This window comes from Syngnathus scovelli, chromosome 3 (assembly GCF_024217435.2).
Source record: "Syngnathus scovelli strain Florida chromosome 3, RoL_Ssco_1.2, whole genome shotgun sequence".
In the NCBI taxonomy this organism is placed as follows: Eukaryota; Metazoa; Chordata; class Actinopteri; order Syngnathiformes; family Syngnathidae; genus Syngnathus; species Syngnathus scovelli.
This window is the reverse complement of record NC_090849.1, coordinates 18,386,807-18,403,473: the sequence shown is the minus strand read 5'-3', so window position 1 is coordinate 18,403,473 and position 16,667 is coordinate 18,386,807. Positions and strand designations below refer to the sequence as shown.

The window sequence follows — 16,667 nt, the reverse complement described above, 5'->3', positions numbered from 1 at the left end:
CAGGTGGATGAGACTCAGGTGGATTAAAAAAAAAAAAGCTGCCAGACAATGCACAAAAATAGACATGAGGTGGATGGGGGAGAGGATGGGAAAGTCAGAAGTGAACAGTCTGCAGGCAATTAAGTCAGGCAGAAATGTAAATTACATTTAAATCAAGCCAAACCAAAGAACAAAGATGTCATGTAGCAATATTTAAGACAAATGGTGTCATTAGGTGGATGTATAAAAATGGAACAGTATTGATATATAACATCAAAATCAATTATTTTTTAAAATTTTATTTTAGACGCTGCCATGTACATCTGCATTTCAACTGTTGGGTTTACCTCCCATCCAGAAGACTTACCTGGATTTACCTTACTTCAAGTCTCTAACACAAGCAGTCTTACACAAATTCAAATGCAGCCAGAAACTGTAGTGGTAATTTTTCCCTGTTCTATGGACATCAGCGAAAGCAAAAAGATGTGTAACATGACTTGGGCCGTTATATTCCATCCATCCATTGAGTTTGTATTCTTCAAAGCTTGTTTCCCTAATTTCATTACTGATGCAATAGCACCATCTGCAGGACCTTTCTGGTCATTGCAGAAGAATGTAGCCTCATGATAGCAAAAAGCCGTGACTTAAAATGAATCCTATTACTAAGTTTGTCAAAAATTAAATAAGTTAACTAACTTAATTTTGTGCTGAATAAACATAATGCAATGTGAACATAATTGTACTAATACGTAAATTTGATTCAGCCCTGCACACAATCCTCAAAATAATTAAATTTCATGAGGCAGTTACAAAAGAGCAAAAATATGCAGCCATTCTTTCACACCATATGAAGAGTGTGATACAGCGGACCTTTGTGAATTTCTCACTTTATTATTTTAGAAAGACAATATAACCATATGGAGCTGTGACTATATTTAATACAGATAACTCACCTAAAAAATGACATCCTCATTAAAATAAAACTTATGGTGATTAGTTGAATCAAGTCGGCTATAAATATTGCAACCCGACATAAAGCATTAAATGCAGTGCATTCCAAAACTTCAATCCATGTGTAGCTATTTAAAAAAAACAACTGTGAGTTCAATACGGTGGTACAAAAGAAAGACGAAATACTTGTAGTAATGTTGGGGAGTTCAGCCGAATGCTCGAAAATGACAGCCATGCTGGATATTCTCGCTTTCATCTATATGACATTGGTTTATGATGGACATTGAAAAACAGCAATAATGAACAGATACGAGGTGGTGAAGTCAAAGATTTTTTGGTCAAGCATAAAGTGGCTGGTAGCCGCTCCTCCGGCTGTTGCTTTTACAGGCAATCACGCACACGCTCAGCATCCCAAAGAACTGCAGAAATAAATTAAAAAAAATCAACTGGTCACAAATTTGTTAAAAAATATATATTAAAAAAAAACTGAGGTAAATATATTATCGTACTCACACTAAAATAAAAAGTGAGTCTGACAAAATTGCTACTTTTTGCTCTTAAGTGAAACAATTGGGATATGTGGAAAACATGGAATTGGATATCGTCAGATCAGAATAAGGCCTTATTCGAATGTGGCTAAAAATATGATGTTAGAGCGGATGTGATACTCCCCAATAAAATGAAATCTTCAAAATAGTCTGCATAATTAATAAGTACAGATAGCGGCAAGAATAAAGTGAAGGTCACTTGGACAATCCAGTGTGAATTGTACCAGTGTCACATTTTGCTTACCTTGATGATGGCGAAGCCCAGAATGACCAACATGGCATACTTCAGCATGTCCTGCAGCAGGTGCTCCAGCTTGGCTTCACAACCCTGAAAGCACACAAAACCCCTGACAGTGAGACCTGCTTCATTTCAACATTTGCGCGCAAATCAATGCTGTCCAGCAATCTTAGTTCACCTCTAAATTGAGCAGATTTAACTGGTCCAATCTGCCAGTGCACGGTGTGCTGACATTTTTGCAACAGGACTCGGGCACTGTGCTGTTGTGGTTCTGGTACCAAGTCGTGTTGAACCAGCTGGTGTAGTTCCTCACACCACAGCACTGCAACTACACAAGGAATAGAATTTTGACGGAAAAAAGATTAACCTCACAACTGCATTAAAACACATGACCTGTTAGACACGAGTCAAACGAAAGAGGAACAGAAAATCGAACGAACGTTGGCGGTGCCAAGTGTCCACTACCAACCTTAGTCTGCAGCAAGTCCACAGTTTTAGTCTCTGGGTTCTCACCGTCATACTTTGCAAAGACGCTGTTCATGGAGTTCTCTAAATCTCCGTTTACCTGCACACACATGTGGGGAAACATACTCAACATATAAAGGACTGAGTAGCAATTTTGCAGTACGGGCAAGTGCGGTGGTGATCAGCAGCAGATGTCACTGTGGTGAAGTAGTAATTCAATTGTGAAATTTATGATGACAAACAAATGTGTTCCATTCATTCTTGTTATTGCTAAATTGGATGTTTGGCCCGACGCCAGCGATAATAGGCTTGCATCATAGAACAATTCCTACTCATGCTGGCTGGCTGGGTGGATATTTTCTTGTGAGGGCAATTGTGTATTTTTGGCAAATATATTGTTGAAGACTCACTTTGCCTTGGTAGATGAAGCTCAGCACCAACACAGCAACCTCGGCCGCAAACATCACCATGATGATCAGAAAGAACTGCATGAAACAAGACAAATGGCAATTCAGATTGGAATTACGGTGAAGTAGCATCGCTGTATTTTTTGAGGTTGGCCACTCACACAGCTCAGGCCCACTTTAGACTCTCGCATGGTGGCGCAGCATCCCAGCAGGCCAAAGATGAACATGACCACACTGATGCCGATGATGACCACGGCCGGGATGACAGTGTACTTGTTCTGGATGAAGTTCTCAAAGGTGCCATAGCTGCTCAACAACTGGGAGCCAACGTAGGCTAAGCCGGCACCTGCAGCCTATAAAACAGCAACACATTTACAATTGAAAAATGTGTAGGTTTTTTTTCTTGGTCTCCCTAGTTAATGTCTGCTTGAATACTTTTTTTTCTCTCGCTTCAAACAAATCCTGAGTTGTTTACCACATCTAGATGTAAACAATATGAAAGCTAAAATTCAGTTTTTTTTGGCCTTTTTATCGTTTGATCTGAAAGTCTAATATCTGCATGCAACAAAAAAAATTTTTCAGGTCCTCATTCCCGGCTGATAGTGAAAGTCGACTGTGTTTGTACAAGCAGCTAAAAAGTCCATCTGACCTAACTTGCACTACAGCATGTCAAGTGTGGTCATTAATTTATCTGCAACACAATGACAGCAAATAATCTGGTGCAAGCAGCACAAACAAGTTTGTTCTTGGTAGCTCCTGTGACCTCATGTGAGTGTGTCCAGAAACAAGCCCTTTAAGCGCATACCGTCATCGTGACTCGCCTTTTGTTGTATTTGGAAACATGTGACTGACTTTCCAAGCTATCAAATGTGTTCTGTTGATCCATTATAAAGATGCGTCACTGTGACCTATTTATTCATTATCAGCACACTTTAATTCTCTTTTCACCTTTGACCAGCCTTTATCAGTAAAGAAAAAAAACAATTTTTATGTATTTCAGGGTTGTTTTTTTGGAAGCAGGCGATCACCTATCTTTCCACTGGGCCGCATGACTCATGTCTGTTAATCACCCCACAGTCACGGGACAGCAGTGGGCTTGCTCACCCCACCACCACCCCCCCAGGCTCGCCCCGTAATCTCCCCGAGAAAGTCTGATCTTGTGCCCATGAAACGAGGCAGCAAAGAGGCTTTGAGTGCGTGTGTGTAAGAAAGTAAAGAGGCAACCACACTCCAGTGCTCTATGGAATGTGGCCAAATCCATCAGAATCTTACGTGGAAGAATAATATAAATATACTTTTCTTTTATGATCTTTATTTCATGTTCAAATAATTTATTTTCTTCAAATATTTCAATGGGTTGGGGTACTCTATGAATGCAAACGTTTTTCATTGTGGTCGCTTTTGTTTACTTTGTCTCATAGCTGAGTAGACAACTCTGACAGATATCTGTATCATCAGTATGCTGTAATTTGTCCAAATATCTTGTTCCTTTTTGTGATCCAAGTCCTTCTGTGTATAACGGCAGGTCCGTCGTACATTTTGGTGCACTTTTCTGCTGTCTGCTATCTTTATCTATTGCAAAATTTATTGAATTAGCTCGTTTTGTATGTATTCAGCGCAAGCCCCAAGATGACAGCCAACCGAATGATAACGTGCTGTGAAAACACAGTTGCTCAACCATAGTGGCTTGTTAACAAACAAACAAAAATTTGCAATATATCAATGTTATTATGACTTAGAATCTAACTCTTTTACCAGCAATTTTGGAAAGTGATGCCCATGATTTGATTTTGTGGGCCAAATAAAATTGCCCGGCGGGCCAGATGTGGCCCCCGAGCCTCGGGTTTGATATCATCCTCCAAATTATTTTCGTTGTTAATGAATGATGAGTGGGATTTCTTTAAAATATATCAAGAATGAGTAAACAGGGATGAAAACGAAGAGCGAGATTATATAAAAGAGCTGTTTGCTTCAGCTGTTTTTCTGCGTCACCACGCGGTGTTGAAATCGGAACGCATTTATCACATCAAATTTAAGCTAAGTGTTTACATAATATAAAACAGCGCATTGCAACCAGCGAAGGCGACGAATGACATAACCTGAAGTAACCTGATGACCGACTAAACGTAAACATCAAAGTGACCTAAATGACAACGTCAACATTTGATTGGTGGTGTAATATTTAGAAACTTTTCAACACCATTTTACAAAAAAAATAAAATAAACAATGACTAAATAGAGGAAATGTTGACTTGTATGTACTTCCGTAAAATCTGACAAACGATAAGAATCATTTTTAACGTTCTACTAGCTTAAGGGGGCCAGCTGTGGTTCCAAATATCCTGGAGACGCCATTTGATATTATAAAAGATTTAACCAAAAGTTTCTCTTACCCAGAACACCAGACTGAGGAAGAGAAGGACCGTCTTGGACGTGATGATGCCGCAATCCATGCCGTCAAGGTGTTTGTTGGAAGACTGAAGTGAAACCAGTCCGGCAGGAGGTTTCGACGTCGGTCCGCTTTGATCACGAGGGTTCCAGGCAGTGTGACGTCGCGCGGTCACATGGTCCGGAAGTTGGTTCGGATGCAAGTCTGTTGCAACGCTTCCTGGTTCTTTGACAGAGAACTGATTTAGAATCTGTGTTCTAATCACATTTAAGTCAGTAATTCTACATTAGTCTGACCACGCAGATTCGTTTACCACTCTGTGAGTGTGAATGTGAATCAGGGCTGCACATATTGGGGGAAAACATTTGTTGAACATTGCAATATCTAAATTGCTGTAATATTTAACGAGCACCTAATGATATTTTTATTATTTATTTATTTACTTAAGCATTCTTAAAAATATATGTTAGTGAGACCCTAATGTGCCCAAAGAAGGCCCAAGGTGCTGTTCTAAAAATAGCTGACATTTTCCATAATTTTTTATGAATGGACTGTGTTGGCCGGCACGGTATGCACTGGTTAACATGTCCACCTCACAGTTCCGAGGTTCAGGGTTCAATTGTGGCTCCAGCCTTCTTGTGTGGAGTTTGCATGTTCTCCCTATGCCTGCGTGGGTTTTCTCTGGGTCCTCCAGTTTGCACCCACATTCCAAAGACATGCATGGGCCGATGTAACACTCCAAATTTCCCGTAGGTGTGACTGTGAATGGTCGTTCATCTATATGTGCCCTGCAATTGGCTGCAACCCAAAGTCAGCTGAGAACATGATCCAGCATGCCCACGACCCTCGTGAGAAGCAGTTCGGAAGATGAATGAACTGTGTTAACTGTGTCTCACTTGAATGTATTTTCCCTCATGGAATGCCTTTTCAACTTACACCACAAATTCAAACTACAGCTAAAGAGAATTGGAGATCATCTGTCTTGGTTAAATGACTATTAAAATTCATGGGCTTTTGCCACCAATAAATTTGTCTAAGACTAAGTGTATTTTATTTCATTTATATTTCTGTGAGAACTACCAATCAGAGACTCAAATTAATTGTACTAAGTTCATTTTGTTTTTCCTTATTTAATCACTTCACTGGTTTCTTTTATATCAAACAAATTGTTTTAGGTTATTCACCTGACATGTTTCGGCGGTTTCTTCCGCCTTATTAAGAGCTGCAATGTTGGCGCAGATTTGAATCGGCTAACAGCATTAATTTATGATAGAACATACCTGCAGGTGTGATCATACTAATAAATAAGGATTAAAAAAGCCTAGTCCCTGCGCAGCAGGCAAATTCCTCCACAATAAAGTCTTTTAAACAATCCTTGGTTCACTTTGCGGAAGAGCCCCTGCACTCAGACATCTCTAAATTAAAGAAAAATCCCGCCTTGGCCTAAATATAGGAGTCTTATTACTGTGGTCGCTGTTTGTAATAAGGAGCGCAAGAGTCTGGATGACGTCACGCGTAATTGCTCATCACCACTTTGTCTGAAAGGCTCTCATCTCTCTAAAGTGCACAAATAACTGAGATCCCCAAACCGATAAATATCAGGAGGAATTGTTTTCCTGGCGCAATCGGCTCTTCAGGCACTCTAGCTACAACCAGCTAGGCCATCTGGAAGATCCACAGACTACCGCTGATCAGGCGAACCGGCAATGACACCGAAAACGCAATCCAGGAAAAGTGGGGGTGAGGTTTCCAACCTCATCCTAAATGCCCTCTCCTACGGCGGTTCGTCTGGCGTAACCCTGGCCGGTCTCAGGAGAGTCCTGAAGGCCAACGGCTACGATGTGGCGCACAACAGAGCCCAAATCCGACTGGCCGTCCGCAGACTTATGGCCAGGAAGTACGTTGTGCGCACCAGGGGACGTCGCCTAAGGATCAACCCATACGGCCCTCGCAGGCGCAGGGGGGTTCGCATGAGGCGAAGGCGGGGGAGAAGGCGCCGGCGAAGGCGCAGGACTAGAGGCAGAAGGAGGATACGCTCCAGAAGAAGGCGAAGGAGGGGAACACCCCGCCGCAGGAGAAGCAGGAGAAGGAGGAGAAGGAGAAGGTCGACCTCCGGTAGGAGAAGGAGGAGGAGATCTGTGAGAAGGAGGAGGAGATCAGTGAGAAGGAGGAGGAGGTCCCGAAGGAGGAGGTCTTTGAGGAGAAGGAGGAGTCGCAGGAGGAGGTCCGTGAGGAGGAGGAGAAGGAGAGTCGGGAGAAGGAGGAGGAGGAGAAGGTACCCAAGGAGGAGGCGGCGGAGAGTCAGGAGGGTCCGCAGGCTCAGAAGGATCAGAAGAGTCAGGAGGTACCGACGCAGAAGACCCATACGCAGAAGGAGAAGGAGCAGGCGCTAGTGGCAGCCCATCATGATACGAACTTCAGTTTTCACCAAGTATTCTTATAGACTTCTGTTTATCACATAATGGACCTTTTCACTTTGCATGCCACTCTGTTTAAATACTATTACTGTGTGAAAATAAAACCTTCATAGGCATCTGCTTGGATCTCATTGAAGCTTTACAACCACAGGTTCATTTTTTTGCACAATGGAAGATGCAAAAAGTTACAATTTACAAAAGGGCGTTCAGTAAACTGTTAAAACTCTAAAAATCATATACATGTAATCTCGTCAAACAGGAAAGCATTTCTTCTGCATTTCTTTGTTCCGGATTCTAAATCGTACTACCATCTGTAGCAATTGGTGTGAAATAAGGTACAGAATTAGAGCCACAATGAAAAGAACCCCCTCTTGCAAGAAATTTATATGCACTAGTTGTGGTTGTATAAAAATCAATTTATGACATCTTTACTGAGCAGATGCTGCTTTCAGTTAATACACCCAAAAAAAAACAAAAAACAGCAAAAATGTTTTCTCGAAAAATTTGCTAGCATGCAGTCCTCTCACACATTTTATATTGAAGCAAGAACAATGTAGTTGACATGTGAATAGATCCCATTTTATATTAGCAAATGAGTAGTTAAAAGGTGCGCCGCCAGGGATTAGGTAAAAAAATAAAGAAAATAAACAATATTGGGCCCCATCAATTTCCTCAAACTGAAATTGCAGTGAAATCAACATTGCTTTTCTGCCCATACTGCCTGTTAGTCCAAGAATGTGGAATAAAGGGACCAAGGAAGACCATCCTTCCATGCAATTTTACAAACACAAAATGGAAGGATAATGATCAACCTAAATATTTTTAAAACAATTAAACCTGTTATAAACTGTTAGAAAAGAGCAGGAAACTATTTTCAACTTAAATTGATTTTTAAAAAGGGACATGAGTTAATCAACAATTCTTATGAAAAGGAAATATACCCAATTTCACAAAAATTTTATTTTCATCAGTAGTCTCTGCCAGATGTTAATAAGAATTGTACTCCCCTTAATTTATTAATTATATTGCCAATTGTATTTTGTTGCATCGTATTTCATTGTAGTCTTTCTATTATTTCTCTTTTCTATTCTTTTTCTATTTTATTAGTCTATATTTGTATTCATTCTATTTTCTATTTCTGTTCAAGTTGTAATTTATTTCATTTGTTGGTTAGATTTTTGTAATTTCTATTGTCTATTCAATCTTTCTAATGTATTATTTTGTCTATTGTATTCATATCGTAAAACTAGGCCTGTTGTTTTTAATTTGTTAGTGTCAATTATTTTTTATTGTATTATTTTATTGTCTACACTGCATTTAATTTGTATTGCCTATTCCATTTCTCTCATGTGTATCATGTTATTGTCTACATTATGTTGTATTGGTTATGATGCATTACTTATATTGTCTAATCTATATATTTTATTTATACTCTATTCTATTGCCAACTGTATTTCTATATTTTATTATGCAGTGTATTTCTATTTTTTTCCAACGTTTGTTACATTGTATCATATTGTAAAATGTTCAATCCTTAATTATTTATTCTATTTCTATTGGCGTTTTCTAGAAACACACAAATACATTATTTTTGCAGAATTTTATTATGACATACAAAAGTGAACGTGCTAAATCATTACAAGTTCACATTACAAACCACATTATAATCACTTTGCTGTGCAGAGAAGGCAGAGAGAGGGACGCTCATGTGACATTGACTACGGTTATATATAAGACATTTTACAGACCTGTGTCGTAACTATGATGACATGGGTGCGAATGACACAGGACCACTGACCTGTACGTAAATACGCATCACACTTTGACCCCAGGGCTTGAATGTCTCTAAAACCCCAACGAACAGAGGGGTCAACTCTCAGCTGAAAACCATGAACCGTCTCTTTTTCAAATCCATTCGACTGTTTATACGTTCAATCTAAAGCAGGTCTTACCTGTAGAAATTTGAGAGGTGAGGTATGGTCTCGGGTATCACCCTCCGAGGTACCCATCAAGACCTGATGAAGTCTCAACACATTGGTACAAGCAAAGAACCATCAGTCAGACTCACCGCCTCAACCCAAAACGCAAGGGCTGCTGAGGCACCATGTCTCCTGAACCCAAATCCCCGGGGAGGAAATCCGTCAGGCCAGGGGTGGTGTCCAACCTCATTCTGAAGGCCATCTCCTCCTACGGGGATTCGGGAGGCATGACCCTAGTGGGCCTCAAGAGGGTACTTAAAGCCAACGGCTACAACGTGGCGCACAACAAAAGCGAGATCCGCCTGGTGCTGCGCAGGCTAGTGGCCGGAAAGCACATTGTGCATGCGAGGGGTGCGGGTGGACGAGGAGTCTTCCAGATCAATCGCTACAGGAAGAGAAGCGTAAGGAGGAGGAGGAGCGGGGGTAGAAGGAGGAGCCGAAGGAGGAGAAGGAGGAGAAGGAGCAGGAGCCGCAGGAGGAGGAGAAGGAGGAGCAGGGGTGGAGGAAGCAGGAGGAGGAGAAGGCGAGGTGGAAGGAGACGGAGACGGAGACGAAGGCGACGATACGGGAGGAGGAGAAGGAGGAGGAGAAGGGGCACACGCAGGAGGAGACGCAGAAGGCCCACCTACAGGAGAAGGAGGAGGAGGAGGACATCAATCCGGAGGCGAAGGAGAAGAATGTCAGTCAGGAGAAGGAGGAGGCTTTCTATGAGGAGAAGGAGGAGACGGAGGATATCAGGGAGGAGGAGAAGGAGGACCTCCATAAGGAGGGGCAGGAGACGGAGGAGACGGAGGCTGTCTGTGCGGAGGAGGAGGAGGAGAAGGAGGAGGAGGATACCCGTGAGAAGGAGGAGGAGGCCAGTAAGGAGGAGGAGAAGGGCCCCGCGCAGAATCAGGAGGAGGAGGAGGACCCAACGCAGGTCCGCCAGGAGGGGCCGCAGGAGAAGGAAGAGTACAAACTAAAAATCTCTGATGATACATGTATACTGTAGATATTTCACATGTACTCGACTCTTCCTGCAGTAACATTTAACCTCTAAACCTGCTGAGTGTCATCGTATAACATCCTGTCACCTTGTCCCTTATGTAGTGTGTGAACAATAAAATTGGAAAAATCCAATGTTTCCCTTTTTATTTAAAAAATATACTTGAAGACATTTTAGTCCACATTCACATGTATGAGCCTTGTTTTAACCATTTAGCCTGTTAGCTGTAATACTATCACCTTGAATAAGGCTGGTATCGGCACCGATGCCTGTTATCGGTACTCACCCATCCCTAAATAGAAGTATAGATCCACCTATTAGGCTTCTAACACAATTAGCAAACATGGAAATTGGGTTTTATACACCTGTGTAAATATTGCAATAAAAAAAAACACATTTGCAGCTAGAATAGTCATTTACCACATTAACAATGTATAGAGTATATTCTTGATTAGTTTGAGAAATACAAACTAACATTAGAAATAAGGACATTTCCAAGTGACCCCAAACTTTTGAACGTGCCAGTGCCATTTCTCCAAAGTGCGCTTCTCCTACCACAAGTGGTTTGCAAGCTCCCTCTACTGGTACATAAAACAATCCTAAACTTAGAGTAAACGTTCAAACTTGTGTTTGTTGTTAATGTCTTTAGTACTGTGCATTTGTTAAGTCAATTTTATTTAACTTAAAAGTAAATTAATAGACGCTGAAACCACATTTGAATCATGTGCAACTGATGTATTTGAATACAAAGGGACTTTTAGACATCGTGAACATTTTAGAGTGTCTTTTTATTGTGGACAAATCCACACCTATCTAATAATCATGTTGTCTAATCAGCATCAAGAGGTGTTAACTTTTTCTCCAAATTGTCAACAATGATCATTTGAATAATGATAAACATAATCTAATCTGATCCACAGGATTGGTCTTGGAGGTTTTAACACGTCGTAATGTACTGAACAAGTGCATGAAATCGTGATGACGTCAACACACCGCTTTTGTGAATACGTAAGGGAATTTTTGCAGTTTTAATCTTCAATCAAAATAACATAACTATCAGCTTGTGCGAACACAAGAATAGAAATGGTCGATGTTTGTTTAAATAATCAAAACAAAACGTGTTGCACAAACACGTTTTATTTGAAATAATTAAGCTTCGCATTGCTCTGCAATGTGCGCTTCCAGTGGATCACGTGAATTCAAACTTCCATATTTAGTTGCCTCCCGTGACAACTGATTAATTCGCTGTGGAATGACGTCGTAAGCGTGATGACATTCGCTGAACATTACGACTTGTCAATTCAGACGTCACGGGTGCCACTTGCGTAATTACGCATCAGACTTTGTACTAAAGACTCAAATCGCTCTCAAACTCTCACGTACAGAGAGAAAACACCCCCACCAAACATTATGAAATGCCTTTTCAATAACTCACGAGGACATCTGCATGGAGTGTTTAGGTGCATAAGACGCATAGCTTGCAGCTCAACGTCAAACAAAACAAGAAAAAAACCATTACATATAGTTTGGATTAAGACATCCTTTTCAAGACTGGTGTTTGCATTTGGACGTACTTGATTAGAATGCAGGCGCATCCCACAATGTCTGTGTCAATTGCTCCCAAATCTCCGCAGAGACCGAGGAAGAGGACCGGCCCCACGGTGTCCATCCTCATCCTGAACGCCATTTCCTCCTACGGGGGTTCGCGCGGCGTGTCCCTGGTGGCCCTGAAGAAGGCGCTGAAGGCCAGCGGCTACGACGTGCCCAGGAACCGAGCTCGGATCCGCCTCGCTCTGCGCAGACTAGTGGCTAAAAACGTCATCATGCGCACCAGGGGCCAAGGGGCTTCTGGATCCTTCAAACTCAACCCCAAACCGCCCGGGGCTCGCAAAAAGGGGGCTGTGAGGACGGAGAGGAGGCCCAAAAAGAAGAGGAGGAGGGCAAGGGCGAGGACGAGGGGGAGAGGAAAAGGAAAAGGGAAAGGGAAAAGGAAGAGGAGAAAAGCCCAGGGGAGAAGGGCCAAGAGGGGGCGCTCCAGTAGAAGACGCAAGAAGGCCACTCCTGCGCGAAAGCGGTCGACCAAGAAGAGGAGGAGGAGGAGAAGGGCCCCGAGAAGGAAGACGCCAAAAAGAACCAGGAGGATCCGACGGAAGCGGCCCAAATCAGCCAAGGTCCAAAACAGGAGGCGCAGTAGGACGAGCAGAAGGGTGTACTAATGATCCACGGCGTTCCTGGCATCTTAAGAATCACATGGACCATGTATTTATGAAGTTATTTTGTCTATGCTATCTGTCCTTCTGTAATAGGAAATGATAACCCTGCTGTTTCAGCACTTCCCTTTCTTATTGTCCATGTTGTGAACAATAAAACTCATTTAGCTGAAGTAATCCCTAGGAGTGGCCTATGCATTTTTTCTTCCCCACACTGTCAAATATTTCATTTTCCTAAACATTTCAAGAAAGGATATTTGAAAAGATCTTGATACATTAAACTGTAATCAAGTTGCATTCAGGACACTATTTGAAATGTAAATTTAGACAGAGTTTTAAAAAATATATGTATTGCTGCTTTGTCTTCGCAAAAATGAGGATTATATGAGTTATTAAACATTCAATTTGACGGGCCACATAAAATGATGTGGTGGGCCGTATCTGGCCCCCGGAGTTTGACACCTGTGGTTTATAGGAATCAAAAATACGTTATGATAATAAATATTGTTTACTGTGGGCAGTGACCTGATAATACCTTTATCAGCACTGAGCTGTATGAATCTTATCTGTTGCTGAGTCACACCTGTAAATCACACAGATTTATCAAAGTAACCCTATGACATTGGAATTTATATTCCAATGTTCGAAAATTATTATTATTTTTTTAATCAGTCAAATAAAGTGCAAATACTCTATAGGGGCACTGACGAGCTAACCAAAAGGGAAATTTGCGTTTCCTCAAAAGCGAAACCAACAAGTTCCTCCACAAGATCATATGATAAAAGAGGGAGGAACTTCTGAAACTTAAGTTCAGCAGTGTTTGCCTCCATTTTAGACACACTCAAGATGAGGGCACCTGTGACTCTCCTGGCTCTCTCTCTCCTCCAAGTTTGTTTGTCGGTTCCCGTAAGCCGTCCGACCAACTGGCTACGACAATGTCGAACCTCCACTAACCTCTCCATCACAGCCCTGGAAGTTCTTCCGGGCGGAGGCTGGGATAACCTACGGAACATGGATATGGGTCGGGTCACGAACCTCAGTTATTTCCATTGCCAGACCACCGAGGACGGACTCTACTTCATACCAGATGAAGTGTTTGTCATACCCCACAAGGAGACAGGAGTGGAGACCAACTCTGAGATAATCAGCTCCTGGCAGGAAAAACAAAGCTCAACGTCTCGGGGTATAAATGCCGATGCATCATTCTTTTCTCTGCTGAATGCTAAATTCTCGACTGAGAACCAGAGGATGAAAATCCATCAGGTTAAAGACTCTTCAACCACAACCAGAGTGCAGGTGAGGATTTATTTCCGGATATCTTGAAATTGGAAAATATTGTGCTAAATATGCAGCTATATGGGTTTTAATTTTTTTTCAAAAATGTACAAGTAATTTTTATCCAGTCTTTTCACCCATCTGGTTAAGGTTTTTGTTACAATACGTAATAAAAATCTAAAAAATAATTAGGTGCTAATTTTTTTTCTTTTTTCCAAAAATATTGAAAATGACTTATGCAATTATGTTAGGTAGCTGATGATATGTAGATACTCACAAATTTATTGGAGACAAATTATTGCAATTATCTTATGGACCGCTAAGCTGTGGCTAGCTGACCACTAGAGGTCCCAGTTTTACCTGTATTAAAACTGAAGATGAAAATGCACAACAATCAAATATTTTCCATTTCATTCTCAGGTTCGCAACCTCCTCTACACAGTTCGGGCTTATCCGGACTTCAGTCTCGATTCCCGTTTTGCTCAGCAAGCCAAAGAGATAGCGGATGCAATTGAAAACAACCAAACAAGGAATGCAAACTACCTCTCAGAGAAGATGGTGTTGGACTACGGTACCCACGTGATCACCAGTGTCGACGCTGGGGCTACGTTGGTGGAAGAGGACTACTTGCGTTCCTCGTATCTGTCGGACAAAACGTCGGATAGTTCTGCCATCAAAGCCTCGGCTGGACTCAACTTTTTCGACAAACTCAAGTTTGACATAAGTAGCCAAACCGTCCAACAGAGCTCGTCACTCCAGACATATCAGTCAAACATTCAGTATTCGCTCATTGAAAGCCACGGCAGTATACCTTTCTACCCAGGGATCACTCTGCAAAAGTGGCAAGAAAATACCAGAAACAACCTGGTTGCAGTTGATCGCTTAGGATTAGCCCTGCCCTACTTCATAAATGCCAACACCTTCCCTGATCTGCCACAGCCTACTGTCAACAAAGTGGCCAATTCTGTAAGCAAAGCCATAGAGCGTTATTACAAGGTCAACACTCGCCCTGGGTGCGTTGACATCAACTCCCAGAACTTCAACTTTCAAGCAAACATCGACGATGCTTCATGCGACGGCCCCGTAACAAACCTCAGTTTCGGTGGCATCTACCAAAAATGTATTCCTCTTTCCCAAAATGCAGGACCACTGTGTGACACTCTGGCTCAGAAAAATTTGGATACAGGTGACTTCTCCTGTCGAGCACCTTACTCGCGTACTTTACTGAGATCAGAGGTGAGACAGCAAGCTTACAGCGTATATGAATGTCATGATGAGACATACCGATGCGGGATCTTTCACTGGTCCCACTGCCATCGTCAAGTTTGTCAGGACAACTCGTACGTCCGCTCGGCTCGCATAAACACCTACTGGTGTTCGGTCAGTGGCGAGGCTCCGGAAAACTCCGGGTATCTCTTTGGAGGGATCTACAGCCCTTCCCTCTTGAATCCTATCACCAACTCTAAAACGTGCCCAAGAAATTATTTGCCTCAAAAGTTTCTTTCAGACGGTGAAGTGATTTGTTTGAGCAAGGACTACGAGGCTGGCACAAAATACGCCGTACCATTCGCAGGCTTCTTCAGCTGTGAGTCAAACAACCCCTTGGCGGGGCAACAACGTCGCTGCCCCCCCAAGTTTAGTCAACATCTTGCCTCCGTCAGCGATGGTTGTGAAATCCTTTACTGTGTCCAGTCGGGATTATTCACAGGCGGGGAGCTTCTTCCAATCCATCTCCCTCCTTTTACTAGGCCACCGCTCCTTACTGTAAAAGCCACCAACACAGTAATGGTGATGACCGAAGGTGAAAATAGCTGGGTAAGAGTCGGAAACACCAAGACCTGGAAACTTGCAGAACCCAAAGATCTTCAGAGCATTTTAAGAAGCTTTAACCAGAACCAGAGTCAGATGTCCGGCGGAGAAAAGGCAGGGGTAGCATTTGGCGTGATAGCCATGGTAGCTCTGGTGCTCGTGGGAGTCGTCTTTGTCAAAAGAAGACTGTCCAGGATGACCTTAAACAGAGGTTACACAGAAATACGCCAAGAAGAGGCCGTAGACGAAGAAGATGAGACACCGATTCTGCAAAACGATGCATAACAAATGAGGGCTGACATCTTTCGAATATCGTAATCACTTGATTCAAATAGTTAGTAATCGTAGATCTTGAAATGTTATGTACGGACACTCGAGTGAGCAAAGGGTTCATTTGTGTTATTAATGGTATCTTGACTTCCGAGTTGAATTTGGTTTGTGAGCACGCTTCTGACATAAATCATTCATATCGCAAATCAGTTTTCCCCACATTGAAAGGAATGAAAGCGCCATTAATCCGTTCCAACCACCTGCCAAAAATCATCAACAGGTTTATGGAACATGTTTTTCAATGAGAAAAAGGGAACTGTCCATCTTTTATTGTACAATAAAACTTACTGTAATAATAATAAAAATAATAATAATTATAATAATAAGGATGTTTCATTTTCCACCTTCATTGTTCTGTTTTTTTTTTTTTTACTATTACACCATCTTCACTGGCGGTTTTACAACTCGTCATGTAGAAACTTACACAACTTGGGAATTTTGTTAAACTGCTGGCAGACATTCTTGTATGATAAATAATAATGTTGCCTATTTGTGAATCTGTTATTTTTTCCTATTAAACGAGTCAATTGAATTTCAAGTACTGACATGAACGTAAAAGAAATTTATGCTGACAGAATGCAATAAAAGTAGTAATCTTGAAATTGTCTTGCTTTACTGTTTAACGTGTTCAGTTTCAGCAGAGTTCTTTTAGCCAACAAACGTTATGTGATAAAAAAAATTGGAT

The 16,667-nt window shown here is 41.7% G+C and overlaps 4 protein-coding genes across 4 annotated transcripts; 3 read left to right on the top strand and 1 right to left on the bottom strand.

Moving 5' to 3' along the window:
- Positions 1 to 849: 849 nt before the first annotated feature.
- On the bottom strand, positions 850 to 5,148 carry tspan36 (tetraspanin 36). The gene is made up of 7 exons (XM_049763952.1): positions 4,982 to 5,148; positions 2,750 to 2,941; positions 2,592 to 2,666; positions 2,186 to 2,281; positions 1,895 to 2,044; positions 1,723 to 1,806; positions 850 to 1,349 (listed from the first exon to the last, which is right to left on the bottom strand). Exons 1-7 carry the CDS (start codon positions 5,039 to 5,041, stop codon positions 1,269 to 1,271), a joined length of 738 nt encoding a protein of 245 aa, XP_049619909.1. The 5' UTR covers positions 5,042 to 5,148; the 3' UTR covers positions 850 to 1,268.
- A 1,264-nt stretch (positions 5,149 to 6,412) lies between these two features.
- LOC125994586 (protamine-like protein) lies at positions 6,413 to 7,510 on the top strand. Its single transcript, XM_049763959.2, has one exon. The coding sequence runs from the start codon at positions 6,684 to 6,686 to the stop codon at positions 7,368 to 7,370; it is 687 nt and encodes a 228-aa protein (XP_049619916.1). The 5' UTR covers positions 6,413 to 6,683; the 3' UTR covers positions 7,371 to 7,510.
- Positions 7,511 to 11,790: 4,280 nt separating this feature from the next.
- LOC125994588 (protamine-like protein) lies at positions 11,791 to 12,745 on the top strand. The gene has a single exon (XM_049763962.2). The coding sequence runs from the start codon at positions 11,942 to 11,944 to the stop codon at positions 12,572 to 12,574; it is 633 nt and encodes a 210-aa protein (XP_049619919.1). The 5' UTR covers positions 11,791 to 11,941; the 3' UTR covers positions 12,575 to 12,745.
- Positions 12,746 to 13,374: 629 nt separating this feature from the next.
- On the top strand, positions 13,375 to 16,584 carry mpeg1.1 (macrophage expressed 1, tandem duplicate 1). Its single transcript, XM_049763936.2, has 2 exons — positions 13,375 to 13,864; positions 14,264 to 16,584. Exons 1-2 carry the CDS (start codon positions 13,415 to 13,417, stop codon positions 15,935 to 15,937), a joined length of 2,124 nt encoding a protein of 707 aa, XP_049619893.1. The 5' UTR covers positions 13,375 to 13,414; the 3' UTR covers positions 15,938 to 16,584.
- Positions 16,585 to 16,667: the final 83 nt, after the last annotated feature.